The sequence below is a fragment of the Molothrus aeneus genome, chromosome 2, assembly GCF_037042795.1.
Source record: "Molothrus aeneus isolate 106 chromosome 2, BPBGC_Maene_1.0, whole genome shotgun sequence".
Classification (NCBI taxonomy): Eukaryota; Metazoa; Chordata; class Aves; order Passeriformes; family Icteridae; genus Molothrus; species Molothrus aeneus.
In genome coordinates this window covers 113,812,958-113,834,415 of record NC_089647.1, presented here as the reverse complement: position 1 = coordinate 113,834,415, position 21,458 = coordinate 113,812,958, and the positions used below count along the sequence as shown (strand labels likewise).

Here is a 21,458-nt window from a genome sequence, read left to right as displayed (position 1 = left end):
CCTTGATGCCTCATTCCAGCTGTGTCTGGTGGCAAGTTCTTTAAAAGCTGCTCAGGAGCAGCATTGCTTTAGTAGGGAAATTCAGTGAGTGTTACATTTTCAGAGTAAAGGGATGGGGTATAAGCTCAGTGTCTGCACAGAACCAGCATCAGAGGGAATAAAAGGGTCATGAGTGCATTTTAGGTGTCACAGAAGCTGTGTGTGACAAGCTTTATTTGTACATAACATGTTATTTGTGGTCCAGCTGGAATGTCATTCCGTAATGGGGGATTTGTTTAAGCACAGGAGCTCAGCTGTACTGGATTTTCTTGAGCCTTAACTCATATTTATATCTCAAGGAGCAATGCCCATTAACTCAAACACAAGAAATTCCACCTCCACATGAGAGGAAGAAATTTTTTACACGGAGGGTGGCAGAGCCCTGGAACAGCTGCCCAGGGAGAACAAGGAGTTTCCTTCTCTGGAGACATTCCAAACCCACCTGGACACTTTCCTGTGTCACCTGCTCCAGGTGACCCTGCCTTAGCAGGGGGTGGGACTGGAAGATCTCTTCTAATCCCAACCATTGTGTGATTCCGATTCTATGAAATGTATTTTTGCCTAACATTAAAGAACAAGGACAAATGTGGTTCACAGAAAGTTGAATGTCACTGGTGACTGGGAGGAAGAAGGAGGCTGTAACATGCTGAGGAAAATTTGTACATTTTCTGACCTTTGCTGACTTCAGGCAGGATCACCATAGGTATCTGTACACCACATTCCCAGATCTGGGAACACAGTAGGAGGCTTCCTGCTGAGCCTCATTTCTCAGCTGGAGTTGTCACTGCATCCAGAGAGCAAAGAAGGAAGCTGGGGGGTGGGTGTGTGGTGGGAGGGATGTAGTGGCAGCACTCGGGGTGCTGACAGAAAGTGTTGAATCTCAGCTTCAAAAAGCTTGAGGGCTACTGGAGAAGTGAATACCACTTCAGGAACTTCCAACTTTCAGGAAGAATTTTTCCGTGGAAAAAGAATTGGAACAGGCTGCCAGGGAGGTCTGGAGTCCCCATCCCTGGAGGTGTCCAAGGAATAACTGGATGTGGCACTCAGAGCTCTGGGCTGGGGACAAGGTGGGGATTGGCCAAAGGTTGCACTCCATGATCTTGGAGCCTTTTCCAACCTAAAAGATTCTCTAAACTTGACAAACTTGCCTGAGTTCTTGTAATAGCAGTTGCTCTTAGAAAACCCTTATAATTTTAAAGAAGGAATGTTGTTCTCCCTCTCTCCTACCCAGATAAAAAAGAAACAGCAAGAAGTCGTGGGCTTTTTAGAGGCCAACAAGATTGACTTCCAGCAAATGGACATAGCAGGAGATGAGGACAACAGGAAATGGATGAGAGAGAATGTCCCAGGTGAAAAAAAGCCCCAGAATGGAATTCCCCTCCCTCCACAGATCTTCAACGAGGAGCGGTACTGTGGGGTAAGAAGCTGTTGCGAAATTTAAATATTTCAGAGAGTGGTTTCTCACAGAAAGGGACTCTTTTCCATTGATAGGAAGTGTCAAACAAACTCCTTAAAACAATTTGAGTTCACTGGGAAAGAACAATTCTCGGGAAACAGTTTTGAAGCACAGAAAAGCAATGAGACAGAAGATTATTTATTTTTGAGAGCAAAATATGCATGGAGGGAAAACTGGCTGGAGAAAGTTCTTGAAGTTTCAGTTAATTTTGATGAAGAGTGTTGATATTTTGTTTGTTTGGACTTATCAAGGACATCAAGTAGATATCTGAGGTACCAAAAACTGGGAATAGGAATCTTCTTTTTCCATTATATTATACAAATAAATAGGAATGTTTGTTTACTGGAATAGTTCTAGAATGTGGTTTGAATTTGTGTAATTATATTGCTTATTCAATAAATATCCAGCTCTTCATAACAGCAACTGTAGCACTCATCAGATGGTTTTATATTTTCATATGTGCCTATAACAGGTTCTTTCTCTTGAGACAGTTTGTTCAAAGCAGAGAAAGATAATAATGTTCCAGCGTGAATATTAGGACTGTGAATCAAAAGAGATAATCTGAGACCTTTTATTTTCTCCCAGTCTGGGTGGAAATGCCCAGTCTGGAAAGTGCTGAGATCTGCTGGCTGGAATGAACCTGCAAAGTGCTCTGGAATGCAGGGAACACAGTGAGCCTGGTTTGCAGTTACACAAATCCAGTGTGAACTCCTGCAAGGTTGTACTGGGGCAGCAGGGATTTTCATGCCACTGAGTTTGCAGAATCAACTTCAGTGCTCTCAAAGCAAAAGTTCATAATATGAATATTGGAGTGCAGCTGTTTCCTCATTCTCTCATAGAATTCCTAGGAGAGAAGTTGGTGTGTTGGAGCTCATGTGCATTTCAGCAGCCAATCTGTACCAATAAAAAGTATAATTTGATATATCTTACTCTGGATTTTGTGGCAGCCAGTGCTGCAATAAATATTTCTGATGTTCCTTAGAGAAGTATATAAGGAATTAAAGAATAATTGCCTTATAAAGTGTTGCAACTGGTCAGTCTTGACAGTAAATGATAAATACACAGTTTTTACTACGTGTCTGAAGCTATTTCAGGAAGCCAAATAATCTACATATTGAAATAAATTCAAATGAAGAAATACTCCTTTGCAAAAACATCTCCATGGGGAAAGAAGTTGCAGCTACTGATTTAAAAACTGAATCAAATTTACAATTAGTCTAAAAGTCTCCAGAATTCTAATGTGCCCAGCTCTCAAAGCTCAGAGCTAATGATCCCAGTGGGTGCCTAACAAAGTCTAATTTATGGCATCATTATTTCCAAATAAATAAGGTAATGAGATTCATGTCATTGCATGAGCCTTACCCTTCTCCCCAGGGGAAGGTGCCTCGAGGGAGCTGCACAGGGAGTGGGATGTGGGCTGAGAACATGGCCAGGGGCTGCCAAACTGCTGCAAAATCCTCCCAAGTGACATATTCTACAATCAAACCCTGGGGATTTGCATTCTGCTTCCCTGCACAGCCTGTGCAGGGCCAGCAGAGCCATCCAGAAATCCAGAATTGTTTTAGGCTGGTTGATGTTTATCTGATGCATCTTCTCCTGTGTCACACTCCCTTGGCTTCAGTCATTTTATTAAAAACATCCCTGAGGATTGCAAGGGTCTGTGTGACTCCAGTGTAGTATCTTGAATTCATGAAGGTACTTTTAAAATATATTGCTCTCATCAGTTTTTAAGGGCTTCACTCTTGTGGCACCTAAAAACCTTTGAATTTGTAGCCTGGCTGAATGCAGGCAGTTCATTCCCATTTCCTGCTGTGCCCAAATCACCCTTTATCTTCAACAGCCCAATCCAGTATATTTGTAAATGGGAATTGTATCCTCTATTAATCTTCATTTCGCTGAGCTAAACAAGTCAAGCTCTTTACACTTCTTTCATTATTTTGAAAGATATTTTCCCTTTCTCCTTCCTGCTAATTTTTATTTTCTTCTTTCACACTCAGTCCTTTTTTTATTTGTTTTTTTTTTTTTAAGATCAAATCTGTTACATTTAATTTTTCCCCATTCTTCTCTCTTTTCCCACATTTCCCTTCTTATCAATGGTCTTATCAGTTGTTCTTGTCAACGTTTGGTTCCCATTCACACATGTGTACTGTGTACACATTGCATCATGATGGCCTGGGAGATCTGGCCTTGGGAGATAAAAAGCCAAGATTAAATATTTCCTTTCTTAATCTGAGAAAGAGGGGTTTGGAGACATGACAACCTCCAACTGTAAAGGGCTATGGCAAAAAGTGAATTATTGGTCTGAATTCAGTATTGACCCTGCTCTGAGCTGGAGATTGGTCTAGGTGGTCTCTTGAGGTTTCTTCCCACCTGAATGATCTAGGATTTTGTAAAATATGTTTTTGTAAAATGTGTTCTGTTCTACATCCACTGGAGGTGGGATGAGCTGTATGAGAGGAAAATACAGCAAAGAAAGTTCAAGTCAGACATCAGAAAATAGTCATTTTCAGGAGATCACCTCATTATCTCATTAAAGGTGGGTCAGAACCAGTGGATCAGAGTGATGCAATGATTCCTGCCTTGGAGGAATGGTCCTTTGGGACCTTGTCCAGTGTCCTCTTCTGCAGTTCAGTGAAATTTTTGGAAATTTTTTGAAATTTTCCTTTTGGTGGAAAGGAAAGGGGGACAGGTGAGGAGTCTTCTGTTTGCTAGAATAGAATGACATAATAAGAAAGCAAAACCCTCTGCACATCTGCTTTTCTGCTGATACATTTTCTGTATCTTTATTTTCTGGGTGACCATGAAGAGCTGCTCCACTCCACAGCTTGTACTATAAAGTGGAGGATTCTTACAGACGGATTTTTATAAAGATACACTGCCTGGGAGCAGCGTTTCCACGAGGTCAGAGAAGCATAAAACTATAAAATAGTTGATAAAATAGCTGAGATCTTATTTTTCTTCCAGATGTTTGGTATTGCCACTTGAAGAAATAGATTAGAAATTGATTCGTTTTGTATGCCTGGCTACAGCACCAATTTCAAGTATCCATTCTAATCCAACAGTGCTGGCAATTATGTCCTCGTTTGATCTTTTCCTTAAGCTGCTTCTTTGCTCATGTCTAGACAGACGTCTGCATCTGTGTCACTTGCTAAATATACTGAGCACTCTGTTGCTCTTGTCTTTTCTTTTGCTTGACAAAAACCCTTAGAAAACTAGGAAAGAAAGGAGATGTAAACATCTGGTTTTCTTTGTAAGCTGAAATCTCTGCTTTCTTCTGTAAACTGAGATCTGTAGAATAAAGAACCCTTCTATGTACTTTAAAAAACATCTCTGAATTATTAGGTAAGGCTTTTATTTGATGTTGGAATGTGCATTTGCAGCCCAGAAAACAACTGTGTCCTGAACTGCATCCAGAGCCATGTGGGCAGAGGTAAGAGGGAGATTTTGTCCCTGTGCCCTGCTCAGGTGATTTCCCACCTGCAGAGCTGCCCCAGGCCTGGGCCCAGCCCAGGGAGGAGCTGGAGCTGCTGCAGAGAGCCCAGAGGAGGCTCCAGGATGAGCAGAGGGATGGAGCAGCTCTGCTGGGAGGAAAGGCTGGCACAGCTGGGATTGTTCACCTGCACAGGAGAAGCTTTGGGCTGAGCTCAGGGTGGCCTTGCAGGGCCTGCAGGAGCCCCAGGAAAGCTGGAGAGAGACAATTTCCAGGGCATGCAGGGACAGCACACAGGGAATGGCTGCCAGTGCCAGAGAATAGGGTTAGATTAGATATCAGGAAGAAATTTTTCCCTGTGAGAGTGCTGAGGCCCTGGCCCAGGTTGTCCAGAGAAGTTTTGGCCGCCCTTGGATCTCTGGAAGTGTCCAAGGCCAGGTTGGACGTTGGAGTTTGGAGAAACTTGGGACAGTGGAAGGTGTCCCTGCCCAGGCTGGAATGAGATGATCTTTATGGTCCCATTCCAACTCAGGCCATTTTATGATTCTATCATTTATGTAACTGCTAAAGTCACATTTATGAAAATACAGGGACCTCTGGAGGTTTGTAGTCCAGCCTGCTACTCAGAGCAGGTTAGCTTTAAAGTTAGCTTATATTGCCTGGGGCTTTGGCCATCTGAATTGCAAATGACTCCAAGGATGGTGTTTCCATGCTCTCTCTGTTTGCTCTGACCTGGTGCTGTTCCTAGCACTGGATGGAAGAATTTTCTGCTGATGTCCACTTGACAAATTGCACCACTTAGACCATTTATGTCTTTTCATACAGATAAAATAGAATTGCTTACCTGAAGTAAATTGCTCCTGCTTATTTTTCTTACTGCCTGCCATGGGAACAGTTATCTTTAGTCATTCAGCAAATGGAGATGTGAACAAGTCACCATTAGTAAAGCATGGCTGCAAATACACCGTAAAAACCATCCCATGATCACTGGAGGCTTTCCTTTATCTCTTATTCAGTACATGACAGCTTCCTCTTCAGTGTGAGGAAATAAGTGACCTTCCATTTACTGTGGAATATCATTGCACACTCCCTGTTGCCAAGGAGCCCCTGATATCATAGAAGATTATACCCACTTCTGATAAGGACTGATAAGGACTTTTCTGGTCATTAATACATTTTACTTGTGTCCTCAGGTCTGGTTGTCTGCAAGGCTTTGTGTTTCTGGAGGATTTTAGTACACTTGCCATGGGCTACTTTTCCTCAGAAAGGCATATAAAATATCAAGTCCACTTCATGGCCTTTCCTTGTTGTTGTCTTCTCTTTGTTCCCCAGCTCTTGCCATGTCATGTCATGGTTGGCTCAGGCTGCTTTGAGTATGGAAATTTCCTGTGTTTGTGTGGCCATGTCAGCCCTTCAAATTGCAGAAAATCCTCATTTTCTTGTTTGCTGAAAAAAAAAAAATCCATGACCCAGTCCTAAATCCATGAGCCAGATGCAGACACTGCCTGGCTTGGATGAGAAGATGGTCTGAGAATGGGTGGCCTGAAGCAGCAGCAAAATGTGCTCCAGGGCTTCTCCCAGACAGAGCAGTTCCCCCTGGGTGTGACTGTGTGAAAGCCAATCTGTCCCTCAGATAAATCACTGAATTGGGCTCTCATTTGTCCTGTCTGTAATGCTCTTCCAAACTGCACTGAAATGTCATCAATTCCACTCTTGTTGGCATTAAGGTGACTTCAAAACCATCCACCCCAGCCTTTCCAATAATTTATACTCTGGAAATACTAAAACAGCTCAATAAAACAACTCAGCTCCTAACCTGGCTTTACAAACAAGTCTCAAGGATGATTCAGCACCTTATTATTTACAGGCTTCTATTCTTGGAGGTATTTGGGATTAGAGGAAGGATGATAACATGATCAAGGCAGCAGGGTAGGACTCAGCAGGACATGTTCAGTCCCCTGTCTCAGAGCTGGCTGTGATTCTGGGCCACTCACTTCTGGCTGCAGATTCTGCTGGAACTTAAATATTTGTTGATTTTTACCTGTGTAAGATGTGAGCTGTGAAGTGCCCAGTGATAAAAGTAGTGATAGCAAAACTTCCTTAATTGGTACAGGTGAAAGCAGTGAAGGGCATGCAAGCTGCAGCTGGCAGGATAGGAGGCACCCCTGGTCTTCTCAGTTCCATTTCCACTGAAAACAGGCATTTAATGTAATGATTTATAATTTCATTTCACCAGTGCACAAGACATTTTGGCAGGTACATGGATATCAGAGAGAACAGCACAACCCTTTCCTTAGTTAGTCTGAAAATAACATCATTTTCTAACCAGACTGCCTTTTTTTAAAATGAAGTTTCCTTGTTACCATTTCACTCGAGCTATCATGTTGACTGTTGCCTTTTACTTGCCATAAAGAAGTTCCAGGGTATTTTGTGTCCTTACTCACAGCAAGTTTTATTTTAAATTTAAAGGGAATAGCTTTGCCTTGGTGTGTACAGCTGAGGCACGTTAAAATGAGACACTTAATTTTATCTGATTCTGCCATGGATGGGATATAATTAAAGTGTAAGTCTCTGGAGAGATTTACTCATTTATTCATTTTGCCACTCTGTGTGAAACTCCCTTTATCTGTGTTTTCTTCCTGGGGCTTGGATAATGCAGACAATTGTACAAATGCATGGTCATTCTCTCTATGTAGGATTTGCCTGGGCTGGCCTCTTCTCCTGTGCTTTTTGTTTCATTTTTGATACCAATTCTCTGTTGTTTGTTTGTTCCTTTCTTAGGATTTTGAATCCTTTTTCTCTGCCAAGGAAGAAAATATTATTTATTCGTTCCTGGGCCTTGCTCCTCCTCCAGGCACAAAGGTATGCACTTCTGTCCTTCCATGGGGATCATTTATTTGATTTTAATAAAAGATGAACATTGGCAGTGACTCAGCATGTCACTTAAGAGGCAGTGGCAAGCACTATGTTGGATGTTGGAGCAGGAAAGTGTTCTTAGGGGAAAAAAAAAGTGGCTGCTTCAGTAAATAGTAGAAAATATTATTTCTTGCCTTCTTTCACTGCAGGCTCGTTACCATGGCTCCAGCTGATGGGTTTGTTGTTGTTGATACAAAGAGTGTTTTATTATGTTCAGCTTTTAAGTGTGGCAGACTCCCTCACCCGATTTCTAGGTGGTGCTGGTCACAAGAAGCCTTCCCTTGCTCCTGAGCACATGGGGCAGGGCCAGTCCTGGCCCCCAACACAGAGCTGGGATCAGACCCATTCCGTCCTTCACTGGCACCATGGAACTCTGTCCCCCTGCCTGCAGGAGGAAAGGGCTCACCCAGTCCTTCACCAAGCCCCTTTGGCAAGTCTGCCTGTGGTGCTCCATCACATTTTGACAATGTTCTAATACATTTCTGGCAAAAGAAAAACATTTTGTTTTGTTTTGTTTTGTTTTTCCCTGGTGTTGTTTTTTACAGAAACCAATGTGTTTTTTTATTTATTAGAATCTTCTTCTAATTAGAAGTTTTATAACTGAGACTGTTACAGCTCTGCTATCCTGAGCTCATAAAATATTGCCATCTTTAACGTGGGTGAGCCAACAAAAGAAATTAATCAAGAGAGTGATGAGCCAGAGCCACAGGAGAGCTCTGCTGCATTGTGGTGACCTGGCTGGGGAAGTGCCTTGGAGCAGGAGATCTGCCTTGGTCCAACTGCAGCAGCTTTGAGTGAAAAACACCATTGGAAATATTTCTCTATCCTCTTCTGTAAAAGCAGAGGAAAAAAAAAAAAAAAGAAGGAGCCTTTTCTAAATGCTTTGAGAGCCACTGCTGAAAACACACTCAGGGGTGTGTTTTAAATATCCCAGTTGTTATAAATGTCTTTGCCACTGAGTCCCTGCATGATAAGGAGAGTGATTTAAACTTTCTGCTTTAGCTGAGCCATCTCCCACCCAGGGAAATAAAAAATGACTTGCCTACCTCACAAGGGTCTTGTGAGAATTCATTTAATTAACATCCACAAAGCCATGAAAGGCTTAAAGGACTGCAGGTATTACATATTATAGTCATTATGAAAGATATGTGGAGAATCAGTGAGATAAAGAAAATTGCATTTTTCCACCTTCCCACTCCACAGATTATCTGCTTCTTCATGCAAAGTCCTGGTAGATTCCATATCTGTGAAGCAAAGTAACAATTTTTCAGAATTCATTTGTTCCCAGCTGTCAGCAGAGGCTATTACAGTTTCTACTTCGTGACAACCTTGGAAATGTTGAAAATAACATGTTTGGTGCATTCTGCTGGGCAGATTTGTTTGTCAGTGCCATTGGTAGCAGGCAAGTCTTGTTTACAGTGATTAACTGCTGCCTTGGTGGTGGCTTCAGGCCAGAGAGCACAAATAAGTGAGAGTGTTTGTAAAGTCCCTGTTAAATGTGGAATTCTGACAGTCTCCCTTTGAGAGTCTATTCCTGTTTGTGAGAGACACACACACTTCTTGCAGAGGTGTTTCTCAGCATCTTCACTGCAGGAGAGGCTGCCTGCTTTGTCAAGAAAAGAATTCTCCTGCTCTGCTTCTGCTTCTCTTGCTGCTTCCCCCTCATTCTCTGCCAGCTCCACCTTAGATAAGCACAATGGACGGCTCGTGACACTGATTTCCAGCAGCATAAATCTGGAATTATAAATCAGGTGTGGAAGAGATGGTGATGGTGACACATATGACAAGGTTTCCTATTAATCCCTTCTTAAAAAAAATGTGTGGGCTTTGGGTTTTTTCTTTTCTGGAATGAAGAAGCAAACTATAAGGCATGGAATCACCACAAGGCAGTAAGCATTTTCTTTCTAGAGATCTTTACTGTGCTGAGACATGACAAAGATTAAGATGAAGCTGATACCTGTTTGATACTTTTGTCTTAAAACATTCTATTTCTTTTTCCATCCATCTTTTATCTCATACTGCACCAAGACTAAAGAAATTCTTTACTGGCCATGGTGCTGTTTCACAGCACAATCCAGCAGCCTCCTGACCAGGACTGTTTTGAGCTTATTTCCCTCCATCTGAGGAAGCAGATGAACCTTTTGGGGCTCCCTCAACAAATTATAACTTCCCAAGAAAATACTTGTAGTTCAATTTATTGCCAATTCATTTCCATTGCTGAGTGCAAAAATACACATTCAGTTCTGCAGATTCTCTTGTTCTGTTGTTTCCATAAATTAGTATATTCTGTATATTAGAGTGCTTTATCCAGCCCTGGGGTGTCCCAGCCCAGGGAAGAGCTGGAGCTGCTGCAGAGAGCCCAGAGGAGGCTCCAGGATGAGCAGAGGGATGGAGCAGCTCTGCTGGGAGGAAAGGCTGGCACAGCTGGGATTGTTCACCTGCACAGGAGAAGCTTTGGCCTGAGCTCAGGGTGGCCTTGCAGGGCCTGCAGGAGCCCCAGGAAAGCTGGAGAGAGACAATTTCCAGGGGATGCAGGGACAGGACACTGAAAATTTACAAGTTCAGATCAGATTTTAGGAAAAAATTCCTCCTTGTGAGGGTGGGCAGGCCCTGGCACAGGGTGCCCATAGCAGCTGGGGCTGTCCCTGGATCCCTGGAAATGTCCAAGGCCAGGCTGGATGGAGCTCTGAGCACCCTGGGATAGTGAAGGTGTCCCTGCCCATGGAACAAGATGATTTTTAAGGTCCCTTTCAACCCAAATAATTCAGTGATTCTCTGAATTCTGTGATTGTATCACACCAAGTACATCTATTGCCTTAAAGAGTGCAATGTGCCCATAAAATTGAGTGACTTTACAGGAAACAAATCCATATTTGTGATGCTTCACCAAGGGTCTGTTAGCTCCCATCATCCTCTCTCCTGTTCCCTCCTGACCACAATGGCTTTTGTGTTTTCTAAAGCACCACTTAGCAGGGCTGAGCAGAACAATTGTCTGTGCCTGAGAGAAGCAGCAGATGTAGTGCTTGTGTTAATAAGTAATTTAATCTATTAATACCAAACACCTCCTCACCTGAAGGAATACCTGGTCTAGATTAGTTCCAAACATGGTTCAGGGCAGGCTGAGATTTAAGGGCAGCTGTGCCTGACCCAAAGATCACTCAAATTTGTGACAGATTTCTGAGAGGTCCTGTTTAATCCTGGATTAGTGGCCTGAGTAATGATGTCCCAATAGGATACATGTGTTGATCTGAGCTATAATTGGTGTAGTTTGTATGTTTGGGGTCAGGTGTGGCAATCGCAGCTGCCTCAAAAATTTGGTACATTTTTTTAAAGCTGGCACCACTTTTATGCTTAGTCTGACTCAGTGAACTCAGTGATTCATGTGATTTCAGGGTCTGTTTTCAAATATTGTGCACACTTGAAGCCTTAATCCCACTATTCTTGATCTTAATATCCAGCATCTTGATATCCCCAAATCTGTAGATACTCAAGCTTAAGTTAGTGGAAAAAGGCTTCTCCTAAATCTGCTTTGAATTACAAATTCGTGCTATGTGCATTTTATTTAAAGAGAAAATGACCTGTCAGCCAATCTTTAGAAATGGTACTTCATTTTGAATTAGCTGAAAATTAAATTCTGGGTTTCTATGGAGAGCCAGTGTGGCAATACTGTTCTGAATGTCAGAGTTCTCCACATAATTAACAAGAACTCTGTGTGTGTGTGTGTGTTCTGGATGATAACATGCTGCTTCTAGAGTTTAGTTCTCTCAGCTACAACTCTTTTTTTGTGTCTTATGATCTAAGTATGTGATTCATCTGAGATGGGTTCACACGAAAGGGTCATTTTAATTAGGATGATCTCTGTGGTTCTTATGTATTTTATGTCCCAGCCAAAAATACTGAGTGAATGGATTTTAATGAAATGTTAATATTTGTGCTGAAAATAAATATTTAACCAATTTCAAGACCAGGTTGGATTGGGCTCTGAACAACCAGGTCTAGTGGAGGGTGTCCCTGCCCATGGCAAGGAGGTTGGAAAGAGATGATCTTTAAGGTCCCTTCCAACCCACATCAGGTCAGTGATTCTATTAATGTAATTTTCATTAACACTGTCCTTTTCATTTGAGGAACTTGTGCAAAGAAAGTATCTGTAGGAAGTTGCCATTTCCTTAAGAAAATCATGTATTAACACAACGTTGCACAAGAGAATTTCAGTGTATGTTTGTGTTACTACATATTTCAATCTTCAAATATTTTTTGGCTTCTGGGAGAAAAGTAAACAATAAACCAAGCCAAACAAATGTCTCTGTAGATCTGTTTCTAATAACAATGCCACCAGCATCAGAGTGCAGTGAGCCCACAGTTTTTATGTGCACTTGAAATGAGACGATATTGCCAGAAAAAGAAATTCTCTTCTCTCCCTCCTCCTTCCTCTGGCTCCTTCTGCTCCCTCCCAGCTGCTCATTCCTCTCCTCAGCATCCCCCACGTGCTGGCAGCAACACTTGTGCAGCTGTGTGACAGAGTGTGAAAGTGCTGTGAGGTAGGAAAGGTTTGCTTTTTCAAGCTCTCATCCTGATCAGCTCCTGCTCCACTTCCAGAGGATGGAGAGCTTAGGGACCTTCGTGCCCACTCTCTCTTCACTGCAAGGAACTTGGGTGTAAAACTGACTTTCCACAAGTCAGAAAATTGCCAAAAGGGCACCAAGCCTTACAGGCAGTCAAGTTTCATCAAAAGCATCAAACTGCTGTGATAGCTGCTTCCTAACATTGCTGAGCTCCTTCCTGTCATTTCTGTCCCCATCCAGCAGAGATGTCAGCAGGAGGACATCTCTTATGTGCCACAGCACATCCTGGACAAAGATCCCCAAGCCAGCACTCAGCCAGCAGCTCTGGGGACAAAAGGCAGCCAGCCATGCCCTGTTCTTCCTGCAGAGTAAGAGCACTGGCTGAGGAAATCATCATGGGGACACTGGAGGAGGACTGTGAAGTTTAGAGGACAGGGGAACATGACTGAGGGCTTCTGTTTAACTGTGAAACAAATGAAATGATGGAAAAGCAGCAAACCCCAAAGCAAGCAGGGGGCTGAGCTGTAAGGCCTTGGTCACAGGCATGGGGAAGCAGTTTGTCCCCTCTCAGGGATGTGCTGCTCTTCCCAAAGTGTGTGGGACTCAGAGTGGCACAGGACAGGACCTCCCCTGAGTGCCAGAGGAATTTCCTTTTAATGAAAAAGATTCTTTACCTCTCTACTACAGATCACTTCTGAAATCTCCCACTGATGATGATTAGAATATTTCCTCACAGCCAGTCTGTACTCACTTTGCATCTCCCTCAGCACTCCTCCTTGTCCTGTCCCTGTCTGATGTTTACTCTGATCTATTTTGGGAGTGCCATCATATCCCCTCACAGCATCACTCCCAATAGATTAAAGCTTTTTTGGTCCTCCTTTCATAAGAAAGGCTCTCCACTCCCTCAGATGTTCCTGGAGCCCTCTCTGCACCTGCTCCAGTCTGAGTTTCTCCTTCTTGAGCCTGGGTGCCTGGGATGGCACAGAGCAATCCAGAGGAGGCTTTGCCTCACCTCATGCATCTGAGGATCATATTTTTTACCTTTTTCACTGTCACATCACCCTCATGGCTCAGTTATCCCATGTTTATTTAAATACATCCATCTTTTTCTTCCTTGATGATCATCGACTGACAAGCTCTTAAAGTGCAATAGAAAAATCACTTTCTAATGTCTGACCCAGAACTGCTTGTCCCCAAATAAGGTGACTTTGCACTTCATGCTCTTGTATTTCATCATATTTCTGCTGTGCCACTTGAGGCCTCCTTTTGTCTGACACGGTGTGGGAGCCACTGTGACCTTGCAGAGCCACCTGGCTGAAAGGACACCAGGATTTTTGTCAAATAAAAAACTTCCCAGGAGGTGCTTGGCTATGGTGCTGGAATAAATGGACTTGAGTGACTGATGTGGGAAGAGTTTCCTGGTGTTTTTAAGCAAGCAAGTTAAGAGACTAAATGTGAAATCCTTTATTACTTTTGTTTTCCTGGAGCTTTTGGATGATGTTTAATTGGAATTCATGCTGGTGGAAAAAGGTTTTTTTTTTCCCTGAAACTCAAATGTGCCATCAGGGTGAACTTTGGTTTCTTCTGAACTTTCAGAGGAAGGTTAGAGAACCTGCTATGCTGAGAAGTGCTTGAATTCATGTTTTCCCCACACAAATCCCACCTGGTCAGCATGCCAGCAAGTGTTCTTTTCACAGGAAAAATACACCCTAAAAGGGGTGTTAAAATTAATTAAAATTTTAAAATTTTAATTTGAGACCTGAAGCAAAAATAGAAAAACACTTTCCCAAAATAAGAAACTCAAGAATTTTATAGAAATGAGTTGTTGATCGTGTGCTCTGAAGCCTACCATGAGTTCCCCTTTGCTGCCAGGAGACTGAAAAGTCTGATGCCACAGAGGAGAAGTCTGATGCCACAGAGGAGAAATCAGAAACCACAGAAGAGAAATCTGATTCCAAGGATGAAAAATCTGATGCCACAGGTGAAACTGAGGCACACACAGAAGACAAGGCAGATGAAGGGGCTCCTGAAGAGGCTCAGTCTGGCCAGACACCACCAGAAGGTCAACAGGTAATTTCTCCTTTCTCTTTGTGATCTGAGGGTTTTACCTGTGCTAAGCACATGGAACACAAACCCACAAGGTCTCCTGGTGTGCCCCAGGGTGACTGATTGTTAAGTGTCTTTTGGATGTGTTTTCTTTGATATCAGGATGATATCAAACCTGGATAAAACTCCAGGGAATTTTGTTCGGATTCTTGAATAACAGCAGCTGCCTTTTGCCACTTGTTACCACAAGTTTTTTCTTTTATTTGGATGGTCATTGGGAACCAGAGTCTAGCTATGGAGGGTAATTTAGGACTAGACATCTGAGTCCTGCCTGGGTGAAAAAACAAACTGCTGCTCTCACTGGCCAGCAAGTGCAGTGCTCATAAATCTGGCTGTAAATCTTTGCTGCAGATCTGACAGTGACTTCTCCAGGCTTTGCAGAATTACCTGGAGGAAAGGGAGGAAGGGAGGCCAGTGTTTTCCTTCCTGTCTGCTCCTGCTCTGGTACTGCAGCTCTCCAAGTGCAGCTCAGGGTGTCCTTTAAGGGTGGCTTTATTTGGGTGCTGACTCTTCCAGGGAGTCAGGCCTGCTTCTCAGGTTCTTCTGTGGCTGGAGATCATCACATGCTCCCTGGGGAATATCCAGCACAAATGCACCATCTCTTACACCAAAGATCAGAATAAATGGAGGTTGGGTTTGTTTTTTTTTTCATCTAGCTGCAATGTTTCTCCAGAGGAAACACCTCTCTGTAGGCCTTTCCCCACCTCCCTTTTTAATAGTGACTGATCTGGTCACTGTTGGGCTGGAAAAGCCCCTTTTACACAGCCTTTTACACAGCCTCAGGCACACCTCAGCCACTGGGAAGTCCCACTCATAATTTCAGAACAGTGATGAGGACAGGCAGTCCTCAGTGGGAACTAAATTCCTCCTTAAGGAAAATTATATCCAAGCACTTTTCACATTGCTGTGAATTTCAGCTGGCAGGTGAGTGCCATCAAACTCCTTTTTGTGGCTCATAAGAGGAGCCAAAAGTGCTGCCTGGCTTGGGTGCCTTGCCCTTCTGGCTGGCATTCTGCTTTAATGCTTTTCAAATGAGAGCAGAATTTGGGATTTATCTGCAAATGTGTCAGGCAGCTGTGGAGGAGAGGCTTTGCACTGACATCATGCAGCACCACTCCTATACAACAGCACCTTGCTCCACTTCTCACAGGAAGGATTGGAGTTAAAAGTGGAAAACAGATTTCTTTGTAGTTTTTCAGGGAGGGGAGAGGCAGAGGAGAGAGCACAGAAAACACTTTTTGCCCTGTTCCACCACCCACTTCTCGTGTCACCCAGGACAAATCACTTCAGTGCTGTGGCATCTGCCTGCCTTGCTATAGTTCATCCCAATTATCACTTCTGTTGGGATGGCATGAATCATTCTGTAGGAATTCTGCTGTTCTCACTCACTACAGACAGCACACAGAGGACAGGGTTAGATGAGAAGAGCAGCTCTGAGGCAGCTACAGCGAGATGAATTCCACCTTTTGTCTCTGTATCTCATCTCTTGCTTGTAAAAGAAAGTAAAAATGCCATTACCAAACCTGAGCAGGGTTTGATGAAAGTAAAGATGCTCAAAGGCTGCCAGGTTGCCATCAGAGTATCTCCACTGGATGTTAAGTCCTAAAGGACAGAGGTATTTTCAACACAAACATTTGAAAGATGGCAGTTTTATGTTCCATGGCTGAATTAATATTCCAGTGGGAATTTAGTGCTGGAATTTTGGCCTTATTTAGCACTGCTGCAAACCACCTCCAAAATGACTCCCATTGGTGGGGTGTAACCAAGCCAGCTTTTCTCCAGTGGCTTTGCAGGAGAAATGTCAGCGCTGTGGAAAATTCTGGAAGTCACCTCAGCCTTTGCCAGTGAGAAACCAGAACAAACTGGGGCTGGCTCAGCCCTGGGGCTGCAGGGAGGCTCCAGGTTCCAGGAGGCTCCTCCAGTGCTCAGTAGCAGGAGATGTTCAGTGTGGAGGTTGCAGCTCTCTCCAAATCCTGCTGCTGCTCCTGGGAGGTGCAGAAATGCAGAAACTCCAGGGTTTTTTGCCTGCATGAATGCAGTGCCCCCCATTCCTGCTTTGTCTCCTTTGGTTTTGAGTTTCCTGAAGAGAAGACTGAGCTCCAGCTCACATGGACCCTGCTGGTCACTCCATGTGCTGGTCACTCCATGTGTCATAAATTTTCTGTGGTTTCAGTGTCTGATTTTGACTTCAGATATAAGCTTGGAGGTTCAAGTGTTTTTTAAGTGGTGTCCCAGTTAAATCAGTTTTCAGTACAGATTAGGCTCCCTTCAGGGCAAAATTATTTTAGAAACATGTTCAAAAATCATATTATAATGCAAGTCTGTATCCTGTCTCAGCAATTCCCCAGGCCATATTTAAACCCTGGCACTGCAACTCACTCCCTTAAGTCATTCCATAAGAACTCAAACCAACCCCTCTGCCTTCTGTGTGGCACTGTGACATTTGCCTCTTGTCTTTGGGCTTTTAGGTAGGATCAGCTCTTTCCCCCCATAGCCAGCTTAGGATCTAACATTAAATTCTATTCAATTTTTTTTTTTTCTTTTTTATCTCTCTCATCACTTCTGCTCAATCTACAGTCTAAAACCAGCTTGTATTCTTTTTTATTCCCTTTTGAGCCAAGGCATCTGTTGCAGCCTACAACACTTAGCAGAACCACAAGCCAGATTCTGAATGGTGATACATAACATAGATAAGACTCTCTATAATTCTGATTATACTTGCATTTTGTAGACCAGCTAATTACCAAAAAAACCCACAAAAACTCCACCTGAACAAGGAAACAAAACCCAGCTCCAAATCTTTGCTTGCCAATGAAGCAGTTTTGATTGAAGCAACTGAGAAAAAGGGAGCTCAATTTAGTGATTTTATAGTCCTTTTCCAATATAAAAGTTAAGCTTGAATGTGCTTTGTGAGTTAATTTGGAGGACAGTATCTCCAAATGAATCCTGTGAATTCCACATAATTTTCCTAAATTCAGTGTTTAACTTCTGCTGTGTTTACCCTGTTTCATTCCTGATATTCTTTCTTTAATTTATCTTTTTAATATTTTCTTTCGTATCTCTTCTGTAGGAAGGCGAGGAAGAACATGCAGCAACAGGGGTATAGTACACCAGGACATTTTATTATCATCTTTTGTTTGTGTGTATTTAATTCCTTTTCAGTCCTTTTGCTTCACTCAACAGCTGGTAAATTCTTATTCATGAAAGTAAACACACCACAGTCATATTCTGCTAGAGATAATGATTGATCCTATTGTGGTGTTATTGACTGGGAACAAAGATGGGCCTTTAATCATTAAAAGCTGTAAATGGAAAGGAAATTGTCTGTCACAGAGCCTTCAATAAAATTTGCCAAGGACTCCCATGACAAGTCCATCTTTGATAATCACTGACTGACACCATGCTGTGATTGCATTTTTAGTGTGAAAACTCATTTTGACAGTTTAGGCAGTTCTGCCCATAAAGGAGATATTTCCCTCACGAGAATTTCTAACACCCAGGTGCAAATCCTCAAACACTTTCCTGCTTTGCCCAAACCTCCAGGACCATCCAGTGCCACCCCAGCCCCACCAGCATCACCCCAAACCCTGTCCCCAAGGCCACATCCAGACTGCTCTGGGACAATTCCAGTGACTCCAAACCTCCCTGGGCAGCTCAGCCCAAGGCCTGACCACTCTGCCTGGGAAATTTTCTGTCCCAGTCTCCAACCTGAGCCTGCCCTGGTGCCATTTGAGGCCATTTCCTCTCATTTTTCCCTGCCCCTCCTGTCAGGAGCTGTGCAGAGCAGTGAGGTCCCCCCTGAGCCTCCTTTGCTCCAGGCTGAACCTCCCCAGCTCCCTCAGCTGCTCCTCCCAGGATGTGTTTTCCTGGCCCTAAAGCTCCTGCAGCCATGAGCAGAGTGCAGAGGTTCCTGGAGAGGCTGCTGAGGGTCACCAAGCTGGCTCAGTTTTACCATGGCACCACCAACTAATGCTTCAAGCAAGAGAAAGAACCATTTTTTTCCCCTGTAAAAGTTAATTGACTTGAATATTGGATGGAAGTTGGTAATATCTGAAAGAAGTGGCTTGTCTGTGTGCTCTCCTGGCCCTGTGTCAGAGTTCTCATGAGATAAAAAAGGCATCTTTCCTGGGGGAAAATGCCCAGAGAGGCAATACTCCCTTGGCATAAAAACTTCTAATCCACAGATGTTCGTATGACATTTCTGCTTTTGCAGAATGATTCTGCAGTTTAATGTTTTTTCCTGAAAATGGTTCTGTAGTTCAATGTTTTTCCCTGAAACCAGGAATCTGATTCCCAAGCAGGTATTTAAGCAGGATTTCACTTCAGCAACTCAGGTGTGACTCCTGCAGAGACAGGAGGTGCCTGGGAGGAGAAACAAAGATCTGTGCTGCTCATGGATGACCTGCAGTCCTGGCTGAAAGCTCATTATTGATGCTTTGATGGGTTATTTATTATGCCAGGAAGAAATTCATGTCACTTTTGCAGTCCAAGCACTTTGTGGAGGGGTGGCAGATTGAGATAAAGCTGATTTGTACACATGGGAGTGCCTTTGGACAAGAGATGGCTGGAAGAGGAGCAGAGGAGCCCACAAAGCAATTTCCAGCCTTTTTCAGAGCACAGCTTCATTTACTCTAGAAAGAGAATAAGCAGAGATTGTTGTCTGTGTGACACACAAATTCCAGCTTTCAGATAAGCGTTGATTGAAGCAAAGGGCTGTTGTCTTTCAATTGTGTCATTTCTCCTGCATAAAAGAGAGAAATAAGAACTTCAGAGATAGAAACCAGGCTCTATTATCTGATTCCAGGTGATTTTTAGATCATTCAGGAGTCTAGTTCCTGTGCCATGAATCTTTAGTTGTTTACTGCTTCAGGAAGGTGTATAATTAAAAATACTAAACTTTTTGTCACATTCACACATATTTCATATTCTTTTTTGATTTTGAGCACCTATTTGCAGCTTAACCATGTGTTCTAACCTAAGAAGAGGGTTTTTACATTCCAGCATGTGCCTATGAACTCCACAAAATCCCTGCCATGTTGAGATTAAAAACTCTATGCATTAATTCTGTTTTTGAATCTCAAAGAATACTGCATTTACTAGAAACAGAACAGTTGTAAAAGCAGAGCTTTGCATTTCAAGACTGTTTATTTTTTTTTCTTTCAATTCCTATATGGTAACTACAAACATTTTCTATTAAATAAAAAAGGAAGAAGAAGAAAAGCAGGGAGAGGGAGAAGAAAAGGAAGAGGTGGAGGAGCAGGAAGAGTCTTAGTAGAGTTCCCTACGACATAATATTTCTTGAACAGGTTTTCAGGTAAATATTGAGACATCAAGCACAGTTTCTAAATACCCTTAAATTAACATAAACTTGCAAATTTTGTAATTATTATTGTGGATGGGCCAAGTGTCCATGCACAAAGTACCCAGCTGATGACTCAAAAGTATATTTAGCTGTTGTAGCTGGTATTTCACATGGAATAAGAATTCTTGCCTCTCCTCTCTTACTCAGCTGCTGATTCCACTGCAGGTTTTAGGAGCTCTATGCCTCACATGAATTCCTCTCTCAAATTCAGTTGGAAACTTAAAATACTGGTAAGAGAGAGGAGCCTGACGAGAAATATGACTCAGTATAAAATTACTGAAAATAGGCCAAATTTAAAACCACAAAAGAGGAAGCACCTGGCAGGCAGAGTTTGTCCTGTATGGATGTGTGAACACACCAGCACTGCTCAAGTTCTGTTAGCATGTGCTTTCTAATTTTAATTTTCAGGTTTTTTAGGTTTTCTCCTTCCTCTGTCCCTTCTCCCTTGCACTGAAATACAGATCAGAAAATCACTTACTGGGGGGAAACTCAAACTTACAAGAGAGTTGGAATTTCCAGCAGATTTTCCATTGGGTGATGGGACTTCCTTGTGATCACGGACACAAAATGCCCTTTTTAGGATCCATAGAATCACGGAATGTTTTGGGTTGGGAAGGACCCTAAAGATGATCCAGTTCCACCCCCCTGCCATGGGCAGGGACACCTTCCACTGTCCCAGGCTGCTCCAAGCCCCATCCAGCCTGTCCTGGGCTGGATCCCCAGCTGACTCAGACTCTGAGGTAGCTGCCAAAGGGTTCACAGCCAGGTGCAGGTGGGATTTCCCAGCACCTCACCAGGGCAGGAAATCTATCACTTCTTTCATGCTGCCTCTCCCAAATCCGGGTTCATCTATGGCAGGGGGATTAATTCATCACAGCCCTGTGCAGAGTTCAGATCTGTAACTTCACAGGAGTGCTGAGTTCTAATTGAATCCTCTTTGTTTTCGTTCAGGAAGCACCAGCTGGAGCCACCCCACCAAAGAAAAGAAAATCCCTTTCTCAAGCAAAGCACCACTACCTTTAGCGCCTGTGTGAACATAAAAACACAAACAGAACACAGCCACCACTCTGTCCCACCTGTAACCTTTATATATATATTTGGTATTCCAGTTGCTTGTTAAAATGGATCTAATGTCTGACAGATGGTATTTCAGTCAATTGTGTGTTGGGATAGTTTTGTCCATGTCACATTTAGATTGTGAGCTCTCCAGGGCAGGAACCATGTCTCTCTCCATGTCCAAACACTGCCAAGCACTTTGCTGCCACTCAGCAGCACTCACACCCCTGATGACTTCAGAGGAAAAGAAATTCAGCACTGAAAGCTGCAAAGAGGCTTCCTGTACACAAGCCATGTGAGTCACTTCTCCCTCAGCTGGCATTTGAAAATGATTGAGATTCCCATTGTGCAGCAGTTGAAATAAATGTGTTTTCTGTCTTATCTGCTCTTTGTCTGCAAAAGCATTAATTTCACTCTGCTGCAGATGTTTTCTCCATCTTTGAGGTTGTGGGCTGTGCAAAGCCATGGAATCATAGAATCATCGAGTGGGTTGGGTTGGAAGGGACCTTAAAGATCATCCAGTTTCCTCTA

The 21,458-nt window shown here is 43.1% G+C and overlaps 1 protein-coding gene across 1 annotated transcript; it reads left to right on the top strand.

Annotated features, from left to right (window-relative positions):
- The first annotated feature begins 1,001 nt into the window (after positions 1 to 1,001).
- SH3BGR (SH3 domain binding glutamate rich protein) lies at positions 1,002 to 21,256 on the top strand. The gene is made up of 7 exons (XM_066571696.1): positions 1,002 to 1,106; positions 1,271 to 1,456; positions 7,707 to 7,787; positions 14,276 to 14,473; positions 17,580 to 17,609; positions 19,716 to 19,823; positions 20,823 to 21,256. The coding sequence occupies exons 1-6, from the start codon at positions 1,074 to 1,076 to the stop codon at positions 19,779 to 19,781; spliced, it is 594 nt and encodes a 197-aa protein (XP_066427793.1). The 5' UTR covers positions 1,002 to 1,073; the 3' UTR covers positions 19,782 to 19,823; positions 20,823 to 21,256.
- Positions 21,257 to 21,458: the final 202 nt, after the last annotated feature.

Coding starts and splice junctions, on each gene's coding strand:
- SH3BGR (XM_066571696.1), top strand. CDS start 1,074: ATGTGGCACTCAGAGCTCTGGGCTGGGGACAAG. Junction 1,107..1,270: donor AGCTCTGGGCTGGGGACAAG/GTGGGGATTGGC, acceptor TCTCCTACCCAG/ATAAAAAAGAAACAGCAAGA. Junction 1,457..7,706: donor ACGAGGAGCGGTACTGTGGG/GTAAGAAGCTGT, acceptor TTCCTTTCTTAG/GATTTTGAATCCTTTTTCTC.